Source organism: Trichosurus vulpecula, chromosome 6, assembly GCF_011100635.1.
Source record: "Trichosurus vulpecula isolate mTriVul1 chromosome 6, mTriVul1.pri, whole genome shotgun sequence".
NCBI classification, from domain to species: domain Eukaryota; kingdom Metazoa; phylum Chordata; class Mammalia; order Diprotodontia; family Phalangeridae; genus Trichosurus; species Trichosurus vulpecula.
In genome coordinates, this window is record NC_050578.1 from 155,531,148 (window position 1) to 155,552,889 (window position 21,742).

At 40.4% G+C, this 21,742-nt stretch overlaps 1 protein-coding gene across 2 annotated transcripts in view; it reads left to right on the forward strand.

Annotated features, from left to right (window-relative positions):
- Positions 1–21,742, forward strand: part of KDR (kinase insert domain receptor) — a 51,104-nt gene that overhangs the window by 22,190 nt on the left and 7,172 nt on the right. For both annotated transcript variants that reach the window (XM_036763695.1, XM_036763696.1), the window contains exons 16-27: positions 3,230–3,336; positions 3,785–3,920; positions 5,376–5,480; positions 5,697–5,810; positions 7,392–7,480; positions 8,130–8,286; positions 11,850–11,947; positions 15,459–15,581; positions 15,691–15,802; positions 16,672–16,771; positions 17,322–17,427; positions 19,927–20,078. In XM_036763695.1, the coding sequence (XP_036619590.1) occupies positions 3,230–3,336; positions 3,785–3,920; positions 5,376–5,480; positions 5,697–5,810; positions 7,392–7,480; positions 8,130–8,286; positions 11,850–11,947; positions 15,459–15,581; positions 15,691–15,802; positions 16,672–16,771; positions 17,322–17,427; positions 19,927–20,078 (1,399 nt within the window). The remainder of the gene's footprint in view (positions 1–3,229; positions 3,337–3,784; positions 3,921–5,375; positions 5,481–5,696; positions 5,811–7,391; positions 7,481–8,129; positions 8,287–11,849; positions 11,948–15,458; positions 15,582–15,690; positions 15,803–16,671; positions 16,772–17,321; positions 17,428–19,926; positions 20,079–21,742) is intronic.

The window sequence follows — 21,742 nt, forward strand, 5'->3', positions numbered from 1 at the left end:
TTTTGGGTGGGGGGAGTTATGGAAGAAAGTGAGGAAGATAGTGATAGTGGTGTCAAAAAAAGGAGAAGAAAAGAAAAAAGATTTATGAAAGAAGTAAAAAAATACACAGAGCAGAATAAAGTTCAAAAAAGGACATTGACAAGAAGAACTAGCGTTGGCATGACAGTGTACTTAAAAAAATCCTGGGGGTGGGAATCTTTGTATATGGAAATATTAATGTTTGTTCATAATTTTAAATACTTCCAGCATATGTATAAGATAGGAAAGACAGCTTTCTGGGATTTCAGATTAAGAGGTTCACTAATGTATTTCTTCATAACCCACCCAAGGGAAAATAATAATTATTAAATAAATTTAAAAGTAGTACATAAATATTAATATATCTATGAAGAATTGTTCTGCAAGGACCCAGAGACCAGAATAGTGACAGATAAGTTGTTAACTGATTTTGTTGGACTTGTCTTAGTTTGTGGTTAACAAACAACGTGGTTCTGGTTCTGCAGTTTTTGGATGAATAGCAGAACTTCTTCATTAGTGGGAGTTTCCATACTGAAAATTGTCTACCCTGAAGAAACCTCAGGCTCAGACCAAAAAACTCAGCCTGAATTGAAAAATGAGGGTATCCATTAGTGTTCCAGTGAGAGTTCACTTTCTCACATAGATAGTAAAATATTTCAGTTAACATAAACCATATTCCAAAGTGTACATTAGCCATGTTGCCATTATCTTTCAGCGTTTATTTTGCCATTATTTGTTTATCTTTCAGCCACCTCCATGCTGCCCTCTGCCATTTTCGTGGCTTATGCCCCAGTTTGTTTTTAGTCTGTACTTAGCTGATAATAAAACTAGTAATTGCCTCCTTATCACCTCTTTCTCATTTACTCTTAGATTGAAAGTTTCAACTAGCTCTTAAATTTTCCATCCTTTTAAGGGTTTTCATTTTATAGAGCAAGTGGTCCCCAAACTGCCTAGCTAGGACATCCATATCAGTAAAACATTTTTGAGCAAGAACCCTTAATACACCTATATTAATTTATTTATAAATTATATATACATACTACTGTACTAGTAATTATGCAAGAAAACCTTCCACCAAAAAAATAGAAATTCAAAAATGTTGAGATAAAGATGAAATATTTTATCCTCAAGTTAATATGGAGTTACTGGAGTTTATAAAATAGAGGAGTGATGTGGTCAGACCAGTGCTTTAGGAAGGAAGGAAGGAAGGAAGGAAGGAAGGAAGGAAGGAAGGAAGGAAGGAAGGAAGGAAAGAAGGAAGGAAGAAGGGAGGGAGGAAGGAAGAAACAAGCATTTATTTAACTCTTACTATATGTCAGGCACAGTGCTAAGCACTTTACAAATATTTAATTTGATCCTTATAATAACCCTGTGGCAGGTAGGTGATATCATTGTTCCCATTTCACAGTTAAGGAAAATGAGACAAAGGTTAAATTACTTACCCAGGGACTCACAGCTAAGAAGTATCTGAGGCCAGTTTTGAACTCGGGTTTATCCTGACTCCAGGCTCAGTCTTCTATCCACCGTGCCTCCTAGTAGTCTTTAGGAGAATACCTTTTGTAGTTGTGTAGATGATGGATTGGAGCAGAGTGAGATCAGGAGTGAGAGCGGAGAGTGGAGTAAGTCAGAGAGGTCAATTCAGATGCTATTACAGTAGTCCATAAGAGAGGAGATGAGCACCAGGACTAGAGTGGTGTCTGAATAAAAAGAAGACAGATATGAGAAATGCTATGGTGTTAGATGTGGTGATTAATTGGATGGGATCTGTAGCTTGAATGAGAATGAAGAATCCAGAATGATTTCTGGGCTTGGAGTCTGGATAATTGGAAGAATGGTGCTACCCTCGACAGAAATCAGGAAGCTTGGAAGGGAGGTGGGTTTGGTAGAAAAGAATGTTATAAATTTATACTACAAATCACAATCCATCAATACCTGCTCATTCTCTGTGATTCACCTTCCCCCTAAAGATTAAAAAGTCACTCCCTCCCCACCTTTAACACCCTCCCACCTCAAGTGATGGGGAGCAGTGGGGGAAGGGAGAGGGAGGAGCAGGGAGTGGATGCGAATAGGTTGGAGAAGGGATTTTTGTCTACATGGGTGTCTGGGTGGTGGTCAGGGTGTAACTGTCCTAACTGGCCAATGTCTAGTAGAGAAAGGAAGAGACCAGGAACTGGGGAAAAAACAAGGGAAGAGTAGACTAGTGTTGGTGGCAGTGGTAATGGGGTGAAGTGGGTGCCATAGTTGTGTTGGAAAAAAGCCCGATGATTAGTTATCACAGGTTGGTTGTGATTGGTTGATCGTTCACCCCTTGGGGTCATGGTGTGCCCCCTCCCACTTTGAAGACCACCCTCCAACAGCACCCAGATTCTACCTAGATTGTCTTTTACCACCCTCTCTCATCTATTCCTCTGTTTTCCTTCTGGAAGCTTCAGTATAAAACACTTCCTAAGAATTAGAGCTATCCCAAAATAGAATGGGCTACCTCAGAAAGCAATGGGGTTTTCTCCTCAGGCAAAGTCTAAGACCGCTTTTTGGAGATATGCTTGGTATAGGTTAGGTCAGATGACTTCTGGGGTCTCTTCCATCTTTAAGATTGTGTGAGTTCTGAATACCATCTTCTTAGGGATGATTAATGGGTTCCCGGTAGTTTCCAATTTATTCATTCAGGCTCCTACTCCTCCCATCAGTGATCCTCTTCATTTACCCCAGGCCCTGGTTTCACAAGGAGTCAATCCTTTCTGAAAATTTTAAACATCACAAAAAATTAAAACATAGATTAACAAAGTAAAACAGATTTATTCACACAACAATAAGGACTTTTTGTTTCTGGTACCTATTATTTTTCCTTTACCCTTTTTGTTTGGTGTCAGTCTTTTCAACATTTTCTATATTAAATCCTTTGTGGCATTTTATATTTATCTCTAATCACCGTATGGCTCATTTTTTGATTCTTTATTACTGACAGTTTCCTTGAATAATCAATATCTTTTGCTATCTTTTCCATTTACATTTGTGGACTTTGTTAATGTTAACCAGTCTTGTAAACTATCTTTCAAGGATTACTTGTTTTCCCTCTGTTCAGTAACTCACTACCTTTGTTAGCATTGAACTTTTGAAATTTAAAGACATTGAGTAACCCAGTTTAGTACGTGTAGTAGCTCATGTTGGTGGCCTTCCATCTCTTTCTGACATTTCCAATTTTTTTTTCCAGGTGCTCAGGAAAAGACAAACCTGGAGCTCATTATTCTGGTTGGCACAGCCGTGATTGCCATGTTCTTCTGGCTGCTTCTTGTCATCATCCTCCGAACCATTAAACGGGTAACAAAACCATTTTCCTACTGTCCCATATGCATTGGTTTTCCCTGACAAATGGAAACTGACTGGGGTTCTTTGTGTTGTTTCTTCCTATTGTTGTTGAATCAACAGGGACATTTTTCTTTCAATGCTCTGTCATTCTTGCCTAGTTTTCTAAGGACCTAGCCACTGGGTTTTAATTGATAGAGGCCAATAGAGGGGAAATGTGCTTGAACTGTCTTCAGTTATTAAGACTCAAGCACTTAATTATGAGCTCTGTGGGAGCAGGAGGGCACTCTGGCACTATGGTGCTAGGGGTGCATTGTGGTGGCTTTCAATATCAGTGAATTTTTACTGGGAAATGAAGCATTGGGAATGTGGCCACACACAACTCCTACCAACACCCTCCCCCTCAACCCAATGCTCACAACAAAATGTGGTATATGTGACAAGAAAGGGTCATGTTTTCCAGGCCAATGGAGGGGAACTAAAGACTGGATACTTGTCCATCATCATGGATCCCGATGAGCTGCCCTTAGATGAGCACTGTGAGCGCCTTCCCTATGATGCTAGCAAGTGGGAATTCCCCAGAGACCGGCTGAAGCTAGGTGAGTTTCCATATAACATTAATTGGAAATAAAATTGAATAGGTCACATTTTCTTTCAATGGAGCTGGATAGAGGATACTAGAGGATACATCTATATAGTGTCAAGGGAAGTCTGTCCAAAAGACAGGGAATATGCAAGTCTGAGTCAGGGATATTTGTTCCTTTGGGGTTAATAGTTAAGAAACATATACTAAGTGCTTTCTATGATCTAGTCATTACATTAAGTGTTGTGTATACAAAGAAAGGCAAAAGCATGGGCCCTGCCCTCAAGGAGCTCTCAATCTAATGGAGGAGACAACACGTAAATAACCAGGTACATACCAGATATATAGAGAGTAGATGGGAGGTAATTTCAGAGGAAAGACATTTGGGGGACAGGGTTTGTGGGGGGGTGAGGAAAGGACTCATTAGGAAGGTGGGATTTGAGGTAAGTCTTGAAAGAATGCAGGGAAGCTATGAGGTAGAGGTGAAGATATAGAGTCTTCCAGATATGAGAGGTAGCCAACCATAGATGGATTGTCATTAGTTTGAGGAACAAGGTCAGTGAAGCTAGATCTTAGGGTGCAGAGAAGGGAGCAAGTTGTAAAGGTAGGAAAAGTTTTGAAGGGCTTTAAATGCCAAACATGGGATTTTATGTTTGATTCTGGAGGTAATAGAGAGCCACTGTAGTTTAATGAGTAGGAAGGATGACATGGTCAGATCTGCATTTTAAGAAAATCATGTTGACAGATGAGTAGAGGACAGATTCAAGTAGGGAGAAACCCTGAGGCAAGGAGACTGATTAGAATAGTCTGAGTGAGAGGTGAGGAGCACCTGTACCAAGGTGGTGGCTATGTCAGTGGACAGAAGTAGTTATATATGAGAGATGTGAAGGTAGAAATGGCAAGATTTGGCATGAGGTGATCATTCATTTAGTTATGTTGGGAAGACTTTTATTCAGTAAACCATGCTACATGAGAGTCAATTTAAAGAACTGGAGATGACTAGGCTAAAGAGAATACTTTACAAGGACATCTTAGCCACCTTCAATTAATCAATTAATAAACATTTCCTAAGTGCCTACTATGTGCCTGGCACTCTGCTAAACACTGAGGATACAAATACTGAAAATGAAATAATCTCCGGTCCCAAGATGCTAGCAATCAATTATCTAAAAGGTAATCATGTGGAAGAGGGGTTGGATTTTTTTCTGAAGCAGCAGAGATTCAGATTTGAGGTTAATATAAGCTAAAACTTCCTAATGATCAGAACTGTCCAAAGTGGAATGAGTTGCCTTATTAGGTAGTGACTCCTACATCACTGAAAGTCTTTAAGTGAAGGCAGATGACTTCAGAGCTGTGAAGGGGTTTCTTTCTCAAATATGGGTGAGAATAGATCAGATCCTTTCTAGACCTGACTTCTGTAGTCCATCTCTTGAGCAATTTGATCCAAACCTGTATCTTCTTTTGATGCTAGGCAAACCTCTTGGTCGTGGTGCCTTTGGCCAAGTAATGGAGGCTGATGCCTTTGGAATTGACAAGACAGCAACATGTAGAACAGTTGCTGTCAAAATGCTGAAAGGTAAGGACGGAATAATATTATGTTGTTTCCCATCATTTTCTTCAAATCAGATGACAAAGTGGGCAGCTTAGTTTCCTGCAATAGAGGGCGGGTAGCCAGTAGTGCCACTTAGAGAAAATCATCTGGGGGAATGTTGCCAGCATTCAGGTAAAGAGAGTAGCCACTTTAGATTCTCTTGATACATCACAATTTAACTTTTTTGTTTTATGTTTGTAGAGGGGGCAACACAAAGTGAACATCGAGCCCTCATGTCTGAGCTAAAGATCCTCATTCATATTGGCCACCATCTCAATGTGGTCAATCTTCTTGGTGCTTGTACCAAGCCAGGAGGTAAGAAGCTGTAGGCGCTCTAATTTTGAGATGCCCTCCCCTATAAACTGCATACATAATGTAAGGCACAGATGATGACAGACAGTTGTGGTATAGTGAAAAAATACACTGGACTTGGAGTTACGAGACTGGGTTGAAATCCCAGATTTACTAATGACCTTGGACAAGTCACTAAAACTCTGTGAGCCTCAGTTTCCCTATCTGTAAAAGGAGAAATGATAATAGCTTCTCTGACCTCCCTCTAGGCTTGACATAACTTAGGTGAAGTGTTTGGTAAACCACCAAATGAGATATATAAATCTAGGCTACCATTCATGTTCATGACCATGGAGTTGGCCAGTAAATGATGAATGGTTGGAGCACCCATACTGATGAAATAATAAATTCTCAAAATGTTATTATTGCTGCTGTTGAAATGACTAGTGGTGTACAGATTTTTGGTGGCCTTGAGTTTTTTAGCCTTTTCCAAGGGAGGCTAAATGAGATGTAAAAAATTCTCATAGAATTTTGTAATTCTCTTATGAACTTATTTTATTCTACTATATGTTGTAGATATTTGTGTACACATCTTATTTTTTCCTATCTGATTATAAACTTGTTGAGAGTGTGGACTATAACTTCTAATTGCCTATTAAAAAAGTTCAACTTAGGCAATCATGGTACCCCACAATCTAGTACTACTTTCAGCCTAGGCTTCTCAGCCTCTCTCAAAACACTGTTTCAAGAAAAGCTACCCCACCCCTCACTCCCAACCCCCATCACATACCTTTCCCCACCATCCTCCCAGTTTTGAAACCAAACTCTGCCGTTTTGCTTCTGTGGACCCATTCACCATCCCAATAGCTTTCAGATCAAAGCGGCCCTCTCTGGCTACCACTCCCCTTTGTGTATGTTGGCTTGCTCATTAAAATGTAATCTCCTTAAGGGCAGGAATTGTCTCTGCTTCTGCTATTTGTATCCCTAAAGGTTAACATGGGGTTTGGCACATAGTAAGCCCTTAATAAATGCTTCTTAATTCATTCATTTCTCTCCTTATTTCCCTCCCTGTTCTTCACTATCTATATTCTTCCCTTTCCCAGTGCTCCATGCCTTAGTTCATGGTGTTTTTTTGTCTACAGTATCCTTGCTCCCCTTCTTTGCCTTTTGAATAACTGCCATTTTAAAAATCCCATTCAACTGCTACCTCCTCTGCTCCTACTCTGATGACCACAGTCAGCAATGAATGATCTTTTGGGACATCCCGAAACACTTTCACACTTCTCTTATACACTTAACCATTTATTAGTGTCATTTAATTGTTTTCTTTGTGTCTTAGCCTATTTTAGACTATAAGTCCCATAGCACAGGGATTGTCTCTTATCTAAATCTTCTGTCTCCCTTAGGCTCAGCACAAAGGAAGTGCTTAGTCAATGTTTATTCACCTTCTGTCCCCCACAGGATTATGTGCCTTGCATATAGTTGGTGCTCAATAGAGATTTAAAAAAGGAAAGTGAAAAGGGAAAGGAGGAGGATGAAAGGGAAGGGGGAAGAAAGCTAGCAGAAAAATATTTTTCCTTCTTAAATATATTTTGCCTTCTGCAGGGCCACTCATGGTGATTGTAGAATACTGCAAGTTTGGAAACCTGTCGACTTACTTAAGGAGCAAGAGGGATGAATTTGTCGCCTACAAGGTATGGCAGATGCTCAGTGTAATTAACTGACAATAACTTAAAATAGATAGAGAACCGTAACTGAATGGTGAGTGTTACCTTTTCAGTTGAAATTGTGTGAGGAAATGATCAGGAACAGAAAATTCCTGTAGTTGGGCTAGAAACTCCTCCCATCCTTTCTTGGATGCTTTAGACTTTCCTTTTCACCTTTGGGGAAAATAATTCTCAGGCTTTGTTTGGGTGACATCAGTTTACTGACCCACTGAAGATGGGAAAGAGGCTTGTGGTAGGAGTAACTAAGGAAAAGGAAGGACAGTTCCAGATTATTATTCTTCTCTTCCAGTCCTATTTAGCATCTCAGGGGAGGGCGTTAGTTCCTTTCTAAGGAGCCTTAGAATGTTGGGAAGTGGGACAAAAAAATAATGGGAGATGACAAGTCATTTCTTCCTTTAATTGAAAAAAGAAATGAGGCTTTAGGGAATAGCAGCCATAGGCTAGGAGGATGGACTTTCTCAAAGTCTTTACCAAAATTACCATCTGTCTCCAAATCAGCATCTATCTCTTCTTGGGGAAGTCATGTTTTTGTGTCTCAGGCATCTTTTTTATAATGACTGTGAATCATTTTTGGGAAATTCTGTCCTGCATGGTGATTTTAACTTTTCCTTCCTAGACGAAAAGTTCACGGTTCCGACAGGGAAAGGACAATTATGTGGGGGAAATCCCTGTGGACCCTAAACGTCGATTGGACAGCATCACCAGTAGTCAGAGCTCAGCAAGTTCAGGGTTTGTGGAGGAGAAATCCCTCAGTGATGTGGAGGAGGAGGAAGGTAAACTAGTCATGATTTTACTTATGTGCTTTTGGGGAAAGATAATGGGAAAGTTAACTCCAGCGGAGAGTCTCTAATTATAAACAGACCACTAGCCCTCTAGTGTACTGCCTCTACTCAGCCTCATTAAAAATGTAGATGTGGAAGTAGGGAAGGTCATAAGATGAGATGAGCTAATATGCTCTTTGCCACCCTTTCACTTAGAGGGTGGCAAAAATAACCCTGTAGTTTTCTTTCTGGACATGCCAGAATGAAAAGCTGTGCCCTGGGAAGCAGACCCATGCTTGGTAGGACCATGGCCTCTCTTTCTAACCAAGGAACCAGGTTAGCACTATCTCTATCAAGAAAGTGAGGTTTCCAGTTAGGAGTTCAGCTCCATCTGGAGCTGCCCAAGTCATAACATCATCTCAGATAAACTGAGTCTGTGGGCTATATTTCCAAATTAATGAATAATTGACAATTGTTAAGAGGCAGCATGGGAGAAGTGGATAGAAAGCTGACATTAGGGGTTAAGAAAACTGGAATTTAGGTCCTGGATTTCACATATGTTGTCAGCCTTGTAATTTTTCAATGCCCCAGCTAACGCTCCAAGATTATAAGTTGTCACAAAGTACCCATCTCCATTGTTGGAGGGAATTTCCACACTAGATATTCCCTATACTGATAAAATCTCAACTTTCTGGATTGCATATGCCAAATTCACTGGGCAAATGCTCCCTCTCTTTTCATTTGGCTAGAGACTCTTCACCTGTTAGAACTAGAGAGGAGCTCCAGGTTTTCTTCTCTATGAATCAAGAGCCTTGGGAGCATGCTGGTACTTGTTGGGGGCAAGGAGGATGGGGTGTGCATGAAAAGGAAGTGGTGTGAGAAATGGTGACTAATGACTTGGATCTGACTCCTTTCCCTCTAGGAAACAAAGTGCCAGCATACTAGGATAGGGCTCACCCCAGAGGGGAAGAAGGAAGAGGTAGGGGCACTACCCAGACATAGTGAATGTAAAGTGCTCTACAAACCCCCAGAGTGCCATATAAATATTAGTTGTTGTCATTATTATTTGCCCACACTTAATGGTATTCTCTCTGGAGTTCCTGGCATCTGTTTCTTTATGAGGATCTTTTTTTTTTCACAGTTGAATATCTCTAGTAGAACCAAAGAAGGGAAAAAAATAATAGGGGATGCAATGTGGTACAGGGAAAAGAATACTTTTCAAGGAGTCAAGAGAGTTGGGTTTGAAGTTTTAACTTGACTGAGAAATATCTCTGTGGCCATAGGCGGGTCATTTTCACTTTCTGGGCTTCAGCTTCTGCACCTACACAACAAAGGGGTTGAATTAGATGATTTCTGTGATCCCTCCCAGTTCCAAAATTCTGTAATTCTATAGGATTCTAAGTCTAACAAACTTCTAGGAGCATGCATTCTCATGGAACTCCTTTGGAAGATCTGTGGGTAAGGGATACCATGCCCATTCACAGCAATCAATCAGCAAACATTTTTTAAGTCCTTACTATGTGTCAGCCACTGTGTTCTGCACTGGGGATACAAAGAGACAAAAATGAAAGAGCTCCTGCCCTCAGGGAGATTCCATTCCATAGTGGGGAAACAAATACCATTTCTACAAACTTGATACTAAGTTGTTTTGGTGGGGCATGCACCAGCAGCTAGGGTATGAAGAGGTTAGGATGATAAGAGGCTGAGGCGAGGAGAGAGGCATTCTAGGCATGGGAAATGGCCAGTCCAAAGGCATGGAGGTGGGAAATGGAGTGTTCTGTAAGAGGAACTCTGAGAAATCCAGTTTGATGGGACCACAGGAAGTGTGAGGGAGAATAATGCGTAATGAGAATGAAAAGGTAAATTGAGGCCAGGTAGGGAAGAGCTTTAAGAACCAAACAGAGGAGTTTATACTTGATCCTAGAGGTAATAGGCGGACACTGGAGTTTATTGAACTTGGGAGTGACATGGTCAGAATTGAGATTTGGGTAAATCACTCTGGCAGTTGTGTAGAGGGTAGATTAGAACATGGAAAGAAGCTAGGAGGCTATTGCAATAGTCCAGGACAGTGGGGATGCTAAGAGTGACTTTGCAGGTAGAGAAAAAGGGCACTAGGGTGACAAATGTTGTGGAGACAGAAATGGTGACTCTTGGCAACTGCTTATCTAGCAGTTAGGGTAGGGTAGGGTAAATAAGAGTGAGGAGTTGAAGATGTCACCAAGCTTGTGAGGCTGGTTACTGGGAAGATGGTAATGCCCTCAACAGTATCAGAAAAGTTCAGAAGAGGGATAGGTTGGGAGTGGGGGAGAGACAATGAGTTCTGTTTTGGACATGTTGAATGTGAGATGCCTGTGGGACATCTGGGAATTGACAATTTGGGACTGGAGTCAGGATAGAGAATAAAGATTTGAGAGTCACCTGTGTAGAGATGATAATTAATCCTGTGGGAGCTGACGAGGGTACCAAGTATTATAGATAGAAGAGAAAGGATTCCAGAACAGATATTTGGGAAACAACCACAGTTTTGGGGTATAGTTTGGACACTGCTCCACTAAAGGATGCTAAGAAGGAATGGTTGTGCAAATAGAAGGAGAACCAAGAGAGAACAGTGTCCTGAAAGCCTAGCGAAGAAACAAAATCCAGGGAGAAAGGGTGATCAACAGTGTCAGATGCTGCCAAGGGGTCAAGGATACTTGGACTGAGAAAAGGCCCTCAGAGGCAATTAAAGCAATTAAGAAATCATTGGGAGCTTGGGAAAGGATAGTTCTGTCATCAACTGGGCTTTTGATGCATTCTCTTCTTTCCTGGGGTATCTCTGAAATACTGCAGTTTTTAGTAAAGGGATTTAGGTACTATAAGGAAAGACTAATTCTGTTCCCAGAAGAGGTGTCATGCATGGGCCCTCTTTCTCTTAAAATTTAGGAGAAGCACTTGGGAGTGGTGCATTTTGGTGTTTGCTTTACATTTGTACCCATTTGCAATAAACAACAATGGAATTATCTGAACTTATCCTGTGCTTGAAGTATAGGGCTGCTGAATTGTCCTTTTGAAGGAGGAGGCCCATTCTTAGGCCTTTCCTCAAAAGCTCTTTTGGTCTAAAAGTAAGAAAGAGAAAGTAAATACAATTGGGGGAGTTTTCTTTTTGTCTTCAGGAGATTATCTCTTGTTCTTTAGCTTTTATCCTGTAGAGGCTTAGAGAGAAGAAATTTAATAAACTTGGATATTACTGTTTTATTTTTAGACTTCTCGATGATATTATTGTTTATCACTCTGGGCACAGGAACAACAGGAAAGCATCCAAAGCAATAAACTACCAGAAAAAGTTATCCTCAAACTCCCCATTCCTTATTCCAATCTTACCTCTCACCTCTCTTCCAACTCCCAAAATATGAGAACATATTATAAATCCATTTCACCCTGAGGACACAAAGAGAATATTCCGATTCGTTCTAAGAATTCTCACTGCTTTTAATTTAGTTTAGTTTTCAAGTCACGGAGTTATTATTATGGCACTAATAATCTGGGGGGAAAGGAGTATTGTTCATTGACCACTCTCACCTTGCCTTTCCGAACAGCTGCTGAAGACCTGTGCAAGAACTCTCTGAGCTTGGAGCATCTTATCTGTTACAGCTTCCAGGTGGCCAAGGGCATGGAGTTTTTGGCATCACGCAAAGTAAGCAGCATCGAGTGGGGTACCAAGGCTAATTAGGTCAAGTGCACCGTAGCCGAAGCAATAGTAATAGTGGTAGTAGGAGGGGTGGTGGTCATAGTGGTCATGATAGTCATGGCGGTCATGGTGGTGGTAGTAGTAGTAATGATGGTGGTGATGTAGTGATGGGGTATAGTAGAAGTTGTAGTAGTAGCTTTTGCCCAAACCTATGATTAGAGAACTTCCAGTGAGGAAATTTCCTCTACCAATGCATATCAGTTGCATATCTATGACTTATCAGGTCAGTCTTACTTAACCTGAAGGCCAAGGGACCCAAAGGGCTCTGTGGATAGATTGGGGGTGGGGTTTATAAACTTGGAAGGGAACAAATCTTGTCTTAATTTTTCCTAACCTCAATTCACTTTAGCTCTTCTTTCAATTATTTAAAAACATTTTTCTTTGAGGGTGTGTATAGGATTCCCTCAATAGCCAAAGGGGCCTATAACCCTGGAAAGGTTAAGGACCCTGTCTTGAGAGTCTTCTGGGGGACTAGGGAGTTAAGTGATATGCCCAGGGTCCCACAGTATGTGTCAAAGGCAAGATTTGCACTCAGACCTTCCTGATTCCAAGGCCAGCTCTCTGTCCACTATTTCTATATATTTTCTACACAACTAAATAGAAAATGAAGAGGTGCCAAATATTCTATTTATAGATTGTAATTTATTCGTGAGTCTTAAGAATTCTGAAAGAAAAACTGAGTAAGGAAAGGGGCCTGACCTGGGATATTGTGGTCCTGCTAGACATCAAGGACTTGGGGGGACTATTTTTACTTTATCTACAGTCATCATCCCTTCAAAAAACATTTATTTGTAGTATAATGAAAAGCCGGGAAGGACAGATTTAAGATGAGAGATTAAAAGAGCTAAAATTAGAAGTCCAGGCTAAACAAAGGCTAAAGTGGGAACGTGCTGGGCTACAAATATCTGAGAGCGGGAGAGCGATTGGTTGAAACCATCCCTCTTGAAAATACCACAAATAATGATTTAAAATTAAACAAAAGAAAAATCAATTGAATGTCAGGAAAAAAAAAATTGACAGTCAACAAGGTCTCTGACTAGAGTTGTCTCCCAAGGGAATAAGAAAACTTAAAAATATTTTTTCTACCTTTTCCACTCAGGTTCTCATAGACTAGGGATGAAATCCCCAACCTAATTTATTTTTCTAAGTTTAAAGTCCTGGGGAGCCTTCTGATCCCGTAGCTTCAGACACTTCCTGCTAGGCAGCCCATGTTTTCTCTTTGCCCTGGAGACAGGACAGGAAACTAGGTGTCTTGTGGGGTCTCTCGGAAAAGGAAAAACTGTTCCCGGGTCCCTTTGCCCTGGTGGAAGAATTGAACAGTGGTTTTCATGTTGTTCTTTTGTTTTGTTTTGTTTTGTTTTAAGACCGGAGAGTCAAGTTATCCAGACTTCTTTTAACTAGGAAAAAAGAAAAGGGTGACCCCTTGGCATCTGCATACTATCTGAGTGTCAGGCTGAATAAGGCAGCTCTTGCGCTAACTGGCAGGTTATCTATTCCTTAAAATTCTTTGTTTTGCTCAATCCTTTTAGGAAACACAATGGAAGGCTTTTCTGGCAGCCAAAAAAAAAAAAGTTCTGTATTAATTTGAGGTGGTGGGATTATTAGGGTGACAGTCTCTCTGACCTTGCTACCTATTTACACATCTCTCCTGAGATACTTCGTTATTTATGGAAATTTTTCAAGGTGTGATAATAATAATGGTAGATAATACTTTAGCAATTTAATAATAATTTCATTTATTAACTAAAATTATTTAATAGTAGCACCTTAAGGCTTGCAAAGTTTCTTATATTATCTGGCAGGTAGTAACATTTATTATACACATTTTACATATCGGAGACCTGAGTTTGAGAGAGTATTAAAGTGACTTGTTGAGGTTAACACAGCTATTAAATGTCTCAGGTGAGATCTGAACCCAAATCTTTCTGATTCCACCTCTAGGTCTGAACCCAATATGCCAGCTGCCTCCCACAGTCCTCAATCTTCCTTTGAAAAAGAGAATCTTCCCTATTCCTACATTTTCCTCCTGCCATATTGAACAAGAGCTCTTCGGAGAGATAGCTTTGTATAGTAGAGTACCAGGGTGGGAGTCACAAAGATACAATATTAACTTTTGGAACTTGGTCTAATTAATTAATCTCTCATTCACATTTCCTCATTTGTAAAATAGGTGGAATAATAGCATCTATCTGACATTATGGGGGCAGCAGCTAGGTGGTGCAGTGGAAAGAGCACTGGGTCTGGAGTCACGGAAACTGAGCTCAAAACCATCCTCAGACACTTACTAGCTGTGTGACCCTGGGCAAGTCACTTAACCCTGTTTGCCATAGTTTCCTCATCTATAAAATGAGCTGGAGAAGAAAGTGGCAAACCACTCCAGTATCTTTGCCAAGAAAACCCCAAATGGGGCCAGGAAGAGTTGGGCATGACTGAAGCCACTAGATAACAACAACAGATCTCACAATGTTGTTGTAGGGATCAAATGAGATAATTATATGCAAAATGCTTTGCAGACTTGAAAGTTCACTGTAAACATTGACTGTTACTATTTAGAATTCTTGAAGTTCCATATACCATTCCACCAGTAGTAAAAGAAAGAAAAAAGAAAGAAAAATTAGAGCTGCCTGAAGCAGAAAATTAAATGGTGATAAACATTGAATAAAGAGTTCAAAATGGAGGAGTACCCTCCTTTCCCCACCAAAAGAAAAAAGAAAGAAAGAAGAAAATCCAAAGCATAGCCACATGGGGTGTGTGTGTGTGTGTGTGTGTGTGTGTGTGTGTACACTAGGGATTTAATTTTATAAAAGGTTACATTTAGCTTATTAAACCTGTCTGGAAGTCTGGAAGGACTTCCAGATGAAAGGAGCTACTCTGGAAAACACCCTGAGAGGTCAACCACAGCATCAACTAGTTGTGGGATAGAGAAGCTGACGGGATGAGCCAATCAGGCTATCTGACATCTGATGCCTATGCACTCATTCAGCAATCATTCCCTCTCTGGGTACCTGGACTGAAACTGTTAGCTGTATATGGTGTTTTATGCCCAGAAAAGCATCTAGCAGAGGGAAGGGGATGTGTAGATGTGACCAGAAACACATTCTTCATTGTGGCCAAAATAAATCTATTTACATCTTAACCTGCTCTCATCATCGTCATCATATAATTTGATTACCTAACCCCAAAGGCTTGGAATGGTTATTCAATAAGCAGATGTGTGGGTAGACAGCTTAAACACTTTTTTTTTAATGTTGATAAAAACCGTTAACACACCTCCCTTGGTAACCATTCTCTTTTCTGATGTGAGACGTGAGGTGTGTGGTTCCCCTCCCCTGCAAAAGTCCCAGATTTTTATGCTATTTGACCTCAGCCCATGAGGTCCCAGCATATGTAAAAGAGATCAGCTGTGCAGAGACAAGACCTAACACACATACACACACATGCTTTCCTCTCATTGCAGTGTATCCACCGGGACTTAGCAGCTCGAAACATCCTCTTGGCAGAGAAAAACGTGGTCAAAATCTGTGACTTTGGCTTAGCCCGGGACATTTACAAAGACCCAGATTACGTCAGGAAAGGAGATGTAAGTTTTAAAGACAATCTACCGCTGCTGCGAGGGGGAGTTTTAGAAACAACAGAGATCTTTTTGCTTTTCTTCAATGGTTTCTAATTCTTCTTCTTATGGCCTATAGGCTCGACTGCCTTTGAAATGGATGGCCCCAGAAACCATTTTTGATAGAGTATACACAATTCAGAGTGACGTGTGGTCCTTTGGAATTTTGCTTTGGGAAATATTTTCCTTAGGTAAGTCACTTCTTTTCACCTCGTCTGGCCTCTGGAAATGAAAGCCAAGAGACAGAAGCCAGTGGGACCAGTGTGCCTTCTTCTCCCCGTGTCCCCGTTTTTATGCTTCATTGGGCAAGGCTCCGTTTCATGCTTGAATGCTAATAACTAGAAGTGTGGACATGAATTATAATAGTAATAATAAAAATAATAATTTAAATTTATATTGTGATAACACATTTTACACACATTATTTCTTGGTATAGTAGAAAGTACATTGACTTTGGAATCAGAGTGTCTAGGTTTGAATCTTTGCCACTTACTACCCTCCTGATCTAGGTCAAGTCATCTGAGGTCTGGATCTCAGTTTACTCATCTATAAAATGAGGTGTTGGACTAGATGGCTTTGTAAGATTGCTTCCAAGCCCTAAAAACAAGTCATTTTAACCTCCGTTTGCCTCAGTTTCCTCAATGTTAAAATGGATATCTTCCTCTCAGAGTTGTGAGGATCAAATGATATAATATTTGCAAAGTACTTAGTGCAATACCTGGCACATAATAAATGCCTGTTTGCTTCCTTCCTGTAATCCTCTATAATTAAAATGACATAGACTTCCATGGAATTTTAAAATTTATAAAACACTAACCTCACAATCACCCTGGGAAAAAGGTAGTGCAAATGTTATCCCTTCTTTATAAAAGAGGAAATGGAAGTTCAGAGAGATACAGACCTTTGACAAGAATTATTTAAGCATTGGGACTTGTACATAGATCCAAGTCTTTAGCCTCCAAGGCAAATACTCCTACCGTTATAACACAGCCCTTCAGTGTAGTAGGGTGGGTGTGAGGTGGGAAATAATAGAGAGATCTCATTTACCTTTTCATTCTAGGTGCCTCCCCGTATCCTGGGGTAAAAATTGATGAGGAATTTTGCAGGCGATTGAAAGAAGGAACCCGAATGAGGGCCCCTGAGTATACTACCCCCGAAATGTAAGACTTCCTCAGAGACAAGCGTTCTAGCGTACCCAACAGCTACAATGCCTGTTTCTATCCCTCTTCACAAGCATGGACTCCTTTGGTGGGGGTGGGGGGGGAGGGTTTCCCTCTTCATTGGAGGCCTTAAAGCAGAAACTGGATGACCAATTGTTGCGTATGTTGTAGTAGGGATTCTTTAGGAAGTATGGGTTGAACTAGACAGCCCTTGAGGTCCCTTCCAACTCCCAAATTCCATTATCCGTCACATCCCATTTCCTCATCCGTGCTCACAGAGTTCTTTCCTTGCTGGACTTTTAATAGTATATTCTGTCTGTGCCACTTATTTCAGCTATTATGTGCTGTTTTTTATGATTCATTCTCAGTATCTCTAGCTTATCAGTCCTCCTAGAATGTAACTGAAGACGCTGTCTCGTGCCTCTTTGGGTTCTACATGGTGCCTAGCACAATTTCTTTCTTATACTAGACATTCAATTAAGACATTATCACCCTCCTATTCAGACAAAGGAGATCAGAGAATGTAACCTTCATTATTGCTGTCTTCTAGGTACCAAACCATGCTAGACTGCTGGCATGGAGATCCCAAGCAGAGACCCACATTTTCAGAACTCGTGGAGCATTTGGGGAATCTGCTTCAGGCCAGCGCTCAACAGGTATGTAAAGTCCTCTGTGCCCCAACTTGCCAATGGCACTTTTATATTAGGAGTTCAGCAAGGGATCAGACTGCTTCTAAATGAGTGTATATATGTGCATATGTGTGTATGTATATATAGCCTTAACCACACTATAACCTCTAGAGAAATGTAATTGAAAGTGAGACAGATTCTCTCAAGGTATAGGAGGGAAGTAAGATACTTTTCAAAGCTGACATTTGTCTAAGTCACAAAGGTACCAATTCATGAACTGATAGAGAATTAATTCTAGATAATTATACTAAGGTACAGTAGAGACAGCTCAAGGGTACCATATTAGAAAAATATTCCTCCTCCTCTTCCTAACTAGTGTTTATATAGTGCTTATACGTTGCAGACACTGTGCTAATCTATTTATAAAATAATTTACAATTATTATCTTTATAATTTAATAATTAAATATAATCATTATATTCTAGTAATTTGTAATATATTTATATTGTATATGATAATACATGATTATATATCTTATATAAATTATTATATTGTATATAATAATATACCTCACTTTATGATGATTATCTCATTTGATTCTCACAACAACCCTGGGAGGTAGATGCTATCACCACCCCCATTTTACAGATGAGAAAACTGAGGCTACGAGAGGTTAAGTGACTTTCTCAGGGTCACACAGCTAACGAGCGTTAGACATAAATTTGAACTCAAGTTTTCCTGACTCCAGGCCCAATGCTTTCTCCATTGAGCCACCTAGCTAGCATTTACATAATAATCATAATAGCTAGCATTTATATATATATATATCATATATAATATTACAGAATATGTTATATGCTCTATGATATATATAATATGTTATATATTTTATATATGATATATTAAAGTTTGTATTATGATATATTATATATACATAATATATTATATATATATTAAAGTTTGTTATCTCTTATGATAGCACTGGAAGGTAGGTACTATTATTATCCCCAGTTTATCTATGAGGAACTTGAGGTTCACAACAGGTAGGTGACTTGTTCAGGGTCATACAGTTAGTAAGTGCCTTTGGCAGGCTCCAGGCTCACTATCCATGGCACCACCCAGTTGGCCTAGATCGAATTCTGGCTCCGTACTTCATGCCTATGTGATCTTGGGGCAAGTCTCTTCGCTATTCGGAAGCCTTGGTGCTCCATCTTCGATTAATCACCTCCAGATTAAGAGGGTTGAACTAAATGATGTATAAGGTTCCTTCCAGTCCCAAAGCCTGTGAATTCTAAGTCACTCAGCCTCTGAACCTTTGTTTCCTCTTCAGCAGAATGGGAAAAGCACGACTGGTACCATGTGCATCTGGGCCGTTGTGAGAAAGACATGTTGTAAAATGCTATAGAAATGTGAACTTCGGTTATGTAACAGTGCTCATCCTCTCCAAATAAAGCCAGAATCCAGGGTGTAAGATCTGACAGAAACACAGACACTTATTGTAAAAAATAGATTTTTCTTGCTACTTTGGTTTTTCTGTCGCCTAGGTCTCTCTCCCCTGTGTCCCTCCCCTCCCCTCCGGGGAACTAGCCCTTCCTTACAAGCACAGACTCTTAAGGGGTGAATGAAAGCAGAGGTGCTGTTCTCTTCCTCCTATTTCTCTCCCTGTGGCCAGAGCATGCTTAAGCAATGGAAAACCCATGCCTCCAGCATCCCTCCTAAGCCTGAAGATCTCAAAGCCTCATGATTCCATGACCTCTGTGGATCCACCAAAGGATTTTTTTGCTCTTTCCCAGAAGTTCTTGAGACTTGAGGGTGGGCTTCCAAGACTTAGTGGCTCTTACCATCAGACAGTCCTTTCTATATCCAGATCATGCGTCCTGCTAAGACTGAGGTCTGTTAACCTCCTGTTATGTCTTCCGTTAAGCGTTGAAGGTAGATGACTCAAAGCCAGCGCCTTCTTTATTAATAAATTCTTCAAGAATTTATTGCCAAATTGTTCTTCGTGTTTCTTGACTAAAGAATCCCAATAATTTTTTTTTCTTCTCTAAGAACCTGTCTATCTCTTTGATCATCCTTACTGCTTTTCCTTGAGTTCTCTAATTGCTCCAGAGTCTTCTTAAAGCGTGGAGGCTAAATCTGGATTCAGTACTCTGCTAGGGATGTGATCAGTGTTGAGATTCATCAGATTCACCAACTCTTATTAAGTGCCTACTGTGTGCAGAGCACTGCGTGATCTATGAAGGAATTACTTCCCCCCTCTTGCATATGATTCTCCCATGTCCCACTGTTCTTGTGCTGTCTTGATCTGGTTTTTAAAATTTTGAAAGGAGTGCCGTGCTACCATGTAACTATCCCTACTCTATATATAACTGTATCTTTTAAAGTTTTACATTCTACTATCAGAGCAATATACTCTGAGCCAAGAAATCTATCATAGCTGTATTTTGGGGGGCGGTTCTCCGTAAAAAGGATTTTGATGCATAGAATCCATAACAATAACATTCCCATTTGTCTATATTGTTACAGGATGGTAAAGACTACATTGTCCTTCCTATATCAGAATCATTGAGCGTGGAAGAGGATTCTGGACTCTCTTTGCCGACCTCACCTGTTTCCTGTATGGAGGAAGAGGAAGTGTGTGATCCTAAATTCCATTATGACAACCCAGCAGGAATTAGGTACTGTATCTGGTGAATATCCCACTGGGGCCTACAGACAATCCCAGGGGGCGAGTGGAAAATGCAAGGAAGGCCTTTCAGCTGCTGCATTCCATTTCCAAGTTCCCACATTTAACCTTGGCCATGGGGCTAATAATAAAGCAGTAGTACCTCTTTAAGAGGACTTTTATAAATTCTTCCCCCCAGGCTTCTAATTCCTGTTTCAGTCTCAGGCCTTTGTCCCCTTCCAGAATCCCAGGCCCTGCAGCTGCAACAGCTGGAATATCACTGTTGGCCAATCACTGGGAAAAGGGACTAAACCAGAAAGAAAATTGAATTTTTACTATCCCCACTTATATTTTGATGAATACTGGATTAAGAAATGGCTCATAAGGGAAAGGTTAACATGCATCTATAGGTGCCTGTATTGTGAAATCTGTATAAAGCATATAACAGAATATTGGGGAGAGGAATCCTGAAAATTGGAAAGGACCTTTCATATCCTCTTCTCATGGAGAAGAATTCTGAGTCAGAAAGGACCTCTCAAATCCTCTCAGGTCTTTCCCAAGTCAGATTTTTAGTATTTATATTTTTTACCTTATGTGTAATATATGTAATATATACATGTACGTATATACATATGTGTTATATATAATATATACCTACATTCATATATACATAGGTACACATTTATATATCTATATATGCCATGTATATGTGTGTATGCACACAAATAGGCATTTATTTCTCCATTTATTTATTAACTAGTCCTGTGATTTCATCAGTTTAAGGAGCCCCTGATGACCAACTTTTACCATTGCAGATGGATACTTTCTCTGAAACTTAGGGCCTTAGAGAATTTCCTAGATCACTGAGCAGTTCAACGATTCACCCAAAGACTTTCAGACAGTGTGAGGCAGAGGCAGGTCTTTCAGACTCTGAGGCTAGCTCTCTCCCCATGGTACCACACTTCCCTAATGTTTCATGTGTACAGTGGCTCTCTATCTACCTATTATGAGTGTGTTACATAGTAAGACTTTTAATCTCTAGAATGATAGATCTGGAGAGGACCTTGGGGGTCATTGAGTCCAACTCCCTTAATGTTGCAGATCAGGAAACTGAGAGTAAGAGACTTGCCCAGGGTCACACAGCAGGTACTAAGTGGAAAGACCAGTTTCTCTAAAACCTGTGCAAGGTAGTACTGTCCTGACCCTTCGAGGGGTCCTCTGAGCAGCTTTCTCTCTCCCCCTGAGACTTGCCAAACAGAAGACAGTCCACTAATTTTTTCTAAAGAATTGCATTAAAATGTTTCTTTCTAGAAGACCACTTTGCACCATTCTCTTATTCCCTCCTGGTCCCCCAGTCCCTTTGTGTATTCCCTAACTCCAGAGCCAAAAGAAGTCCTGCAGTTAGGACCTTGCTCTCCTCCCCATACACCCTGAATTGCAGACCTTGAGAAAATCTTAATCTTTTTTTTTAATCTCTGTGTTAGGATGAATTCTCCCCATTGCACAGAAATGGGAAATATCGGGTCTTGGAAGCATGGGGAAAAATGTAGTGCAGCACAGCTGTGGTTCAGAGGAGGGAACAAAAGCTGGAGCAAGTAGGGGAGGGCCAGCATGCTCCTCTCCACTTCTGTGGCTGGGATGTGGGAAGATGATCACCAAAGAGAAGGCTCATGCAGA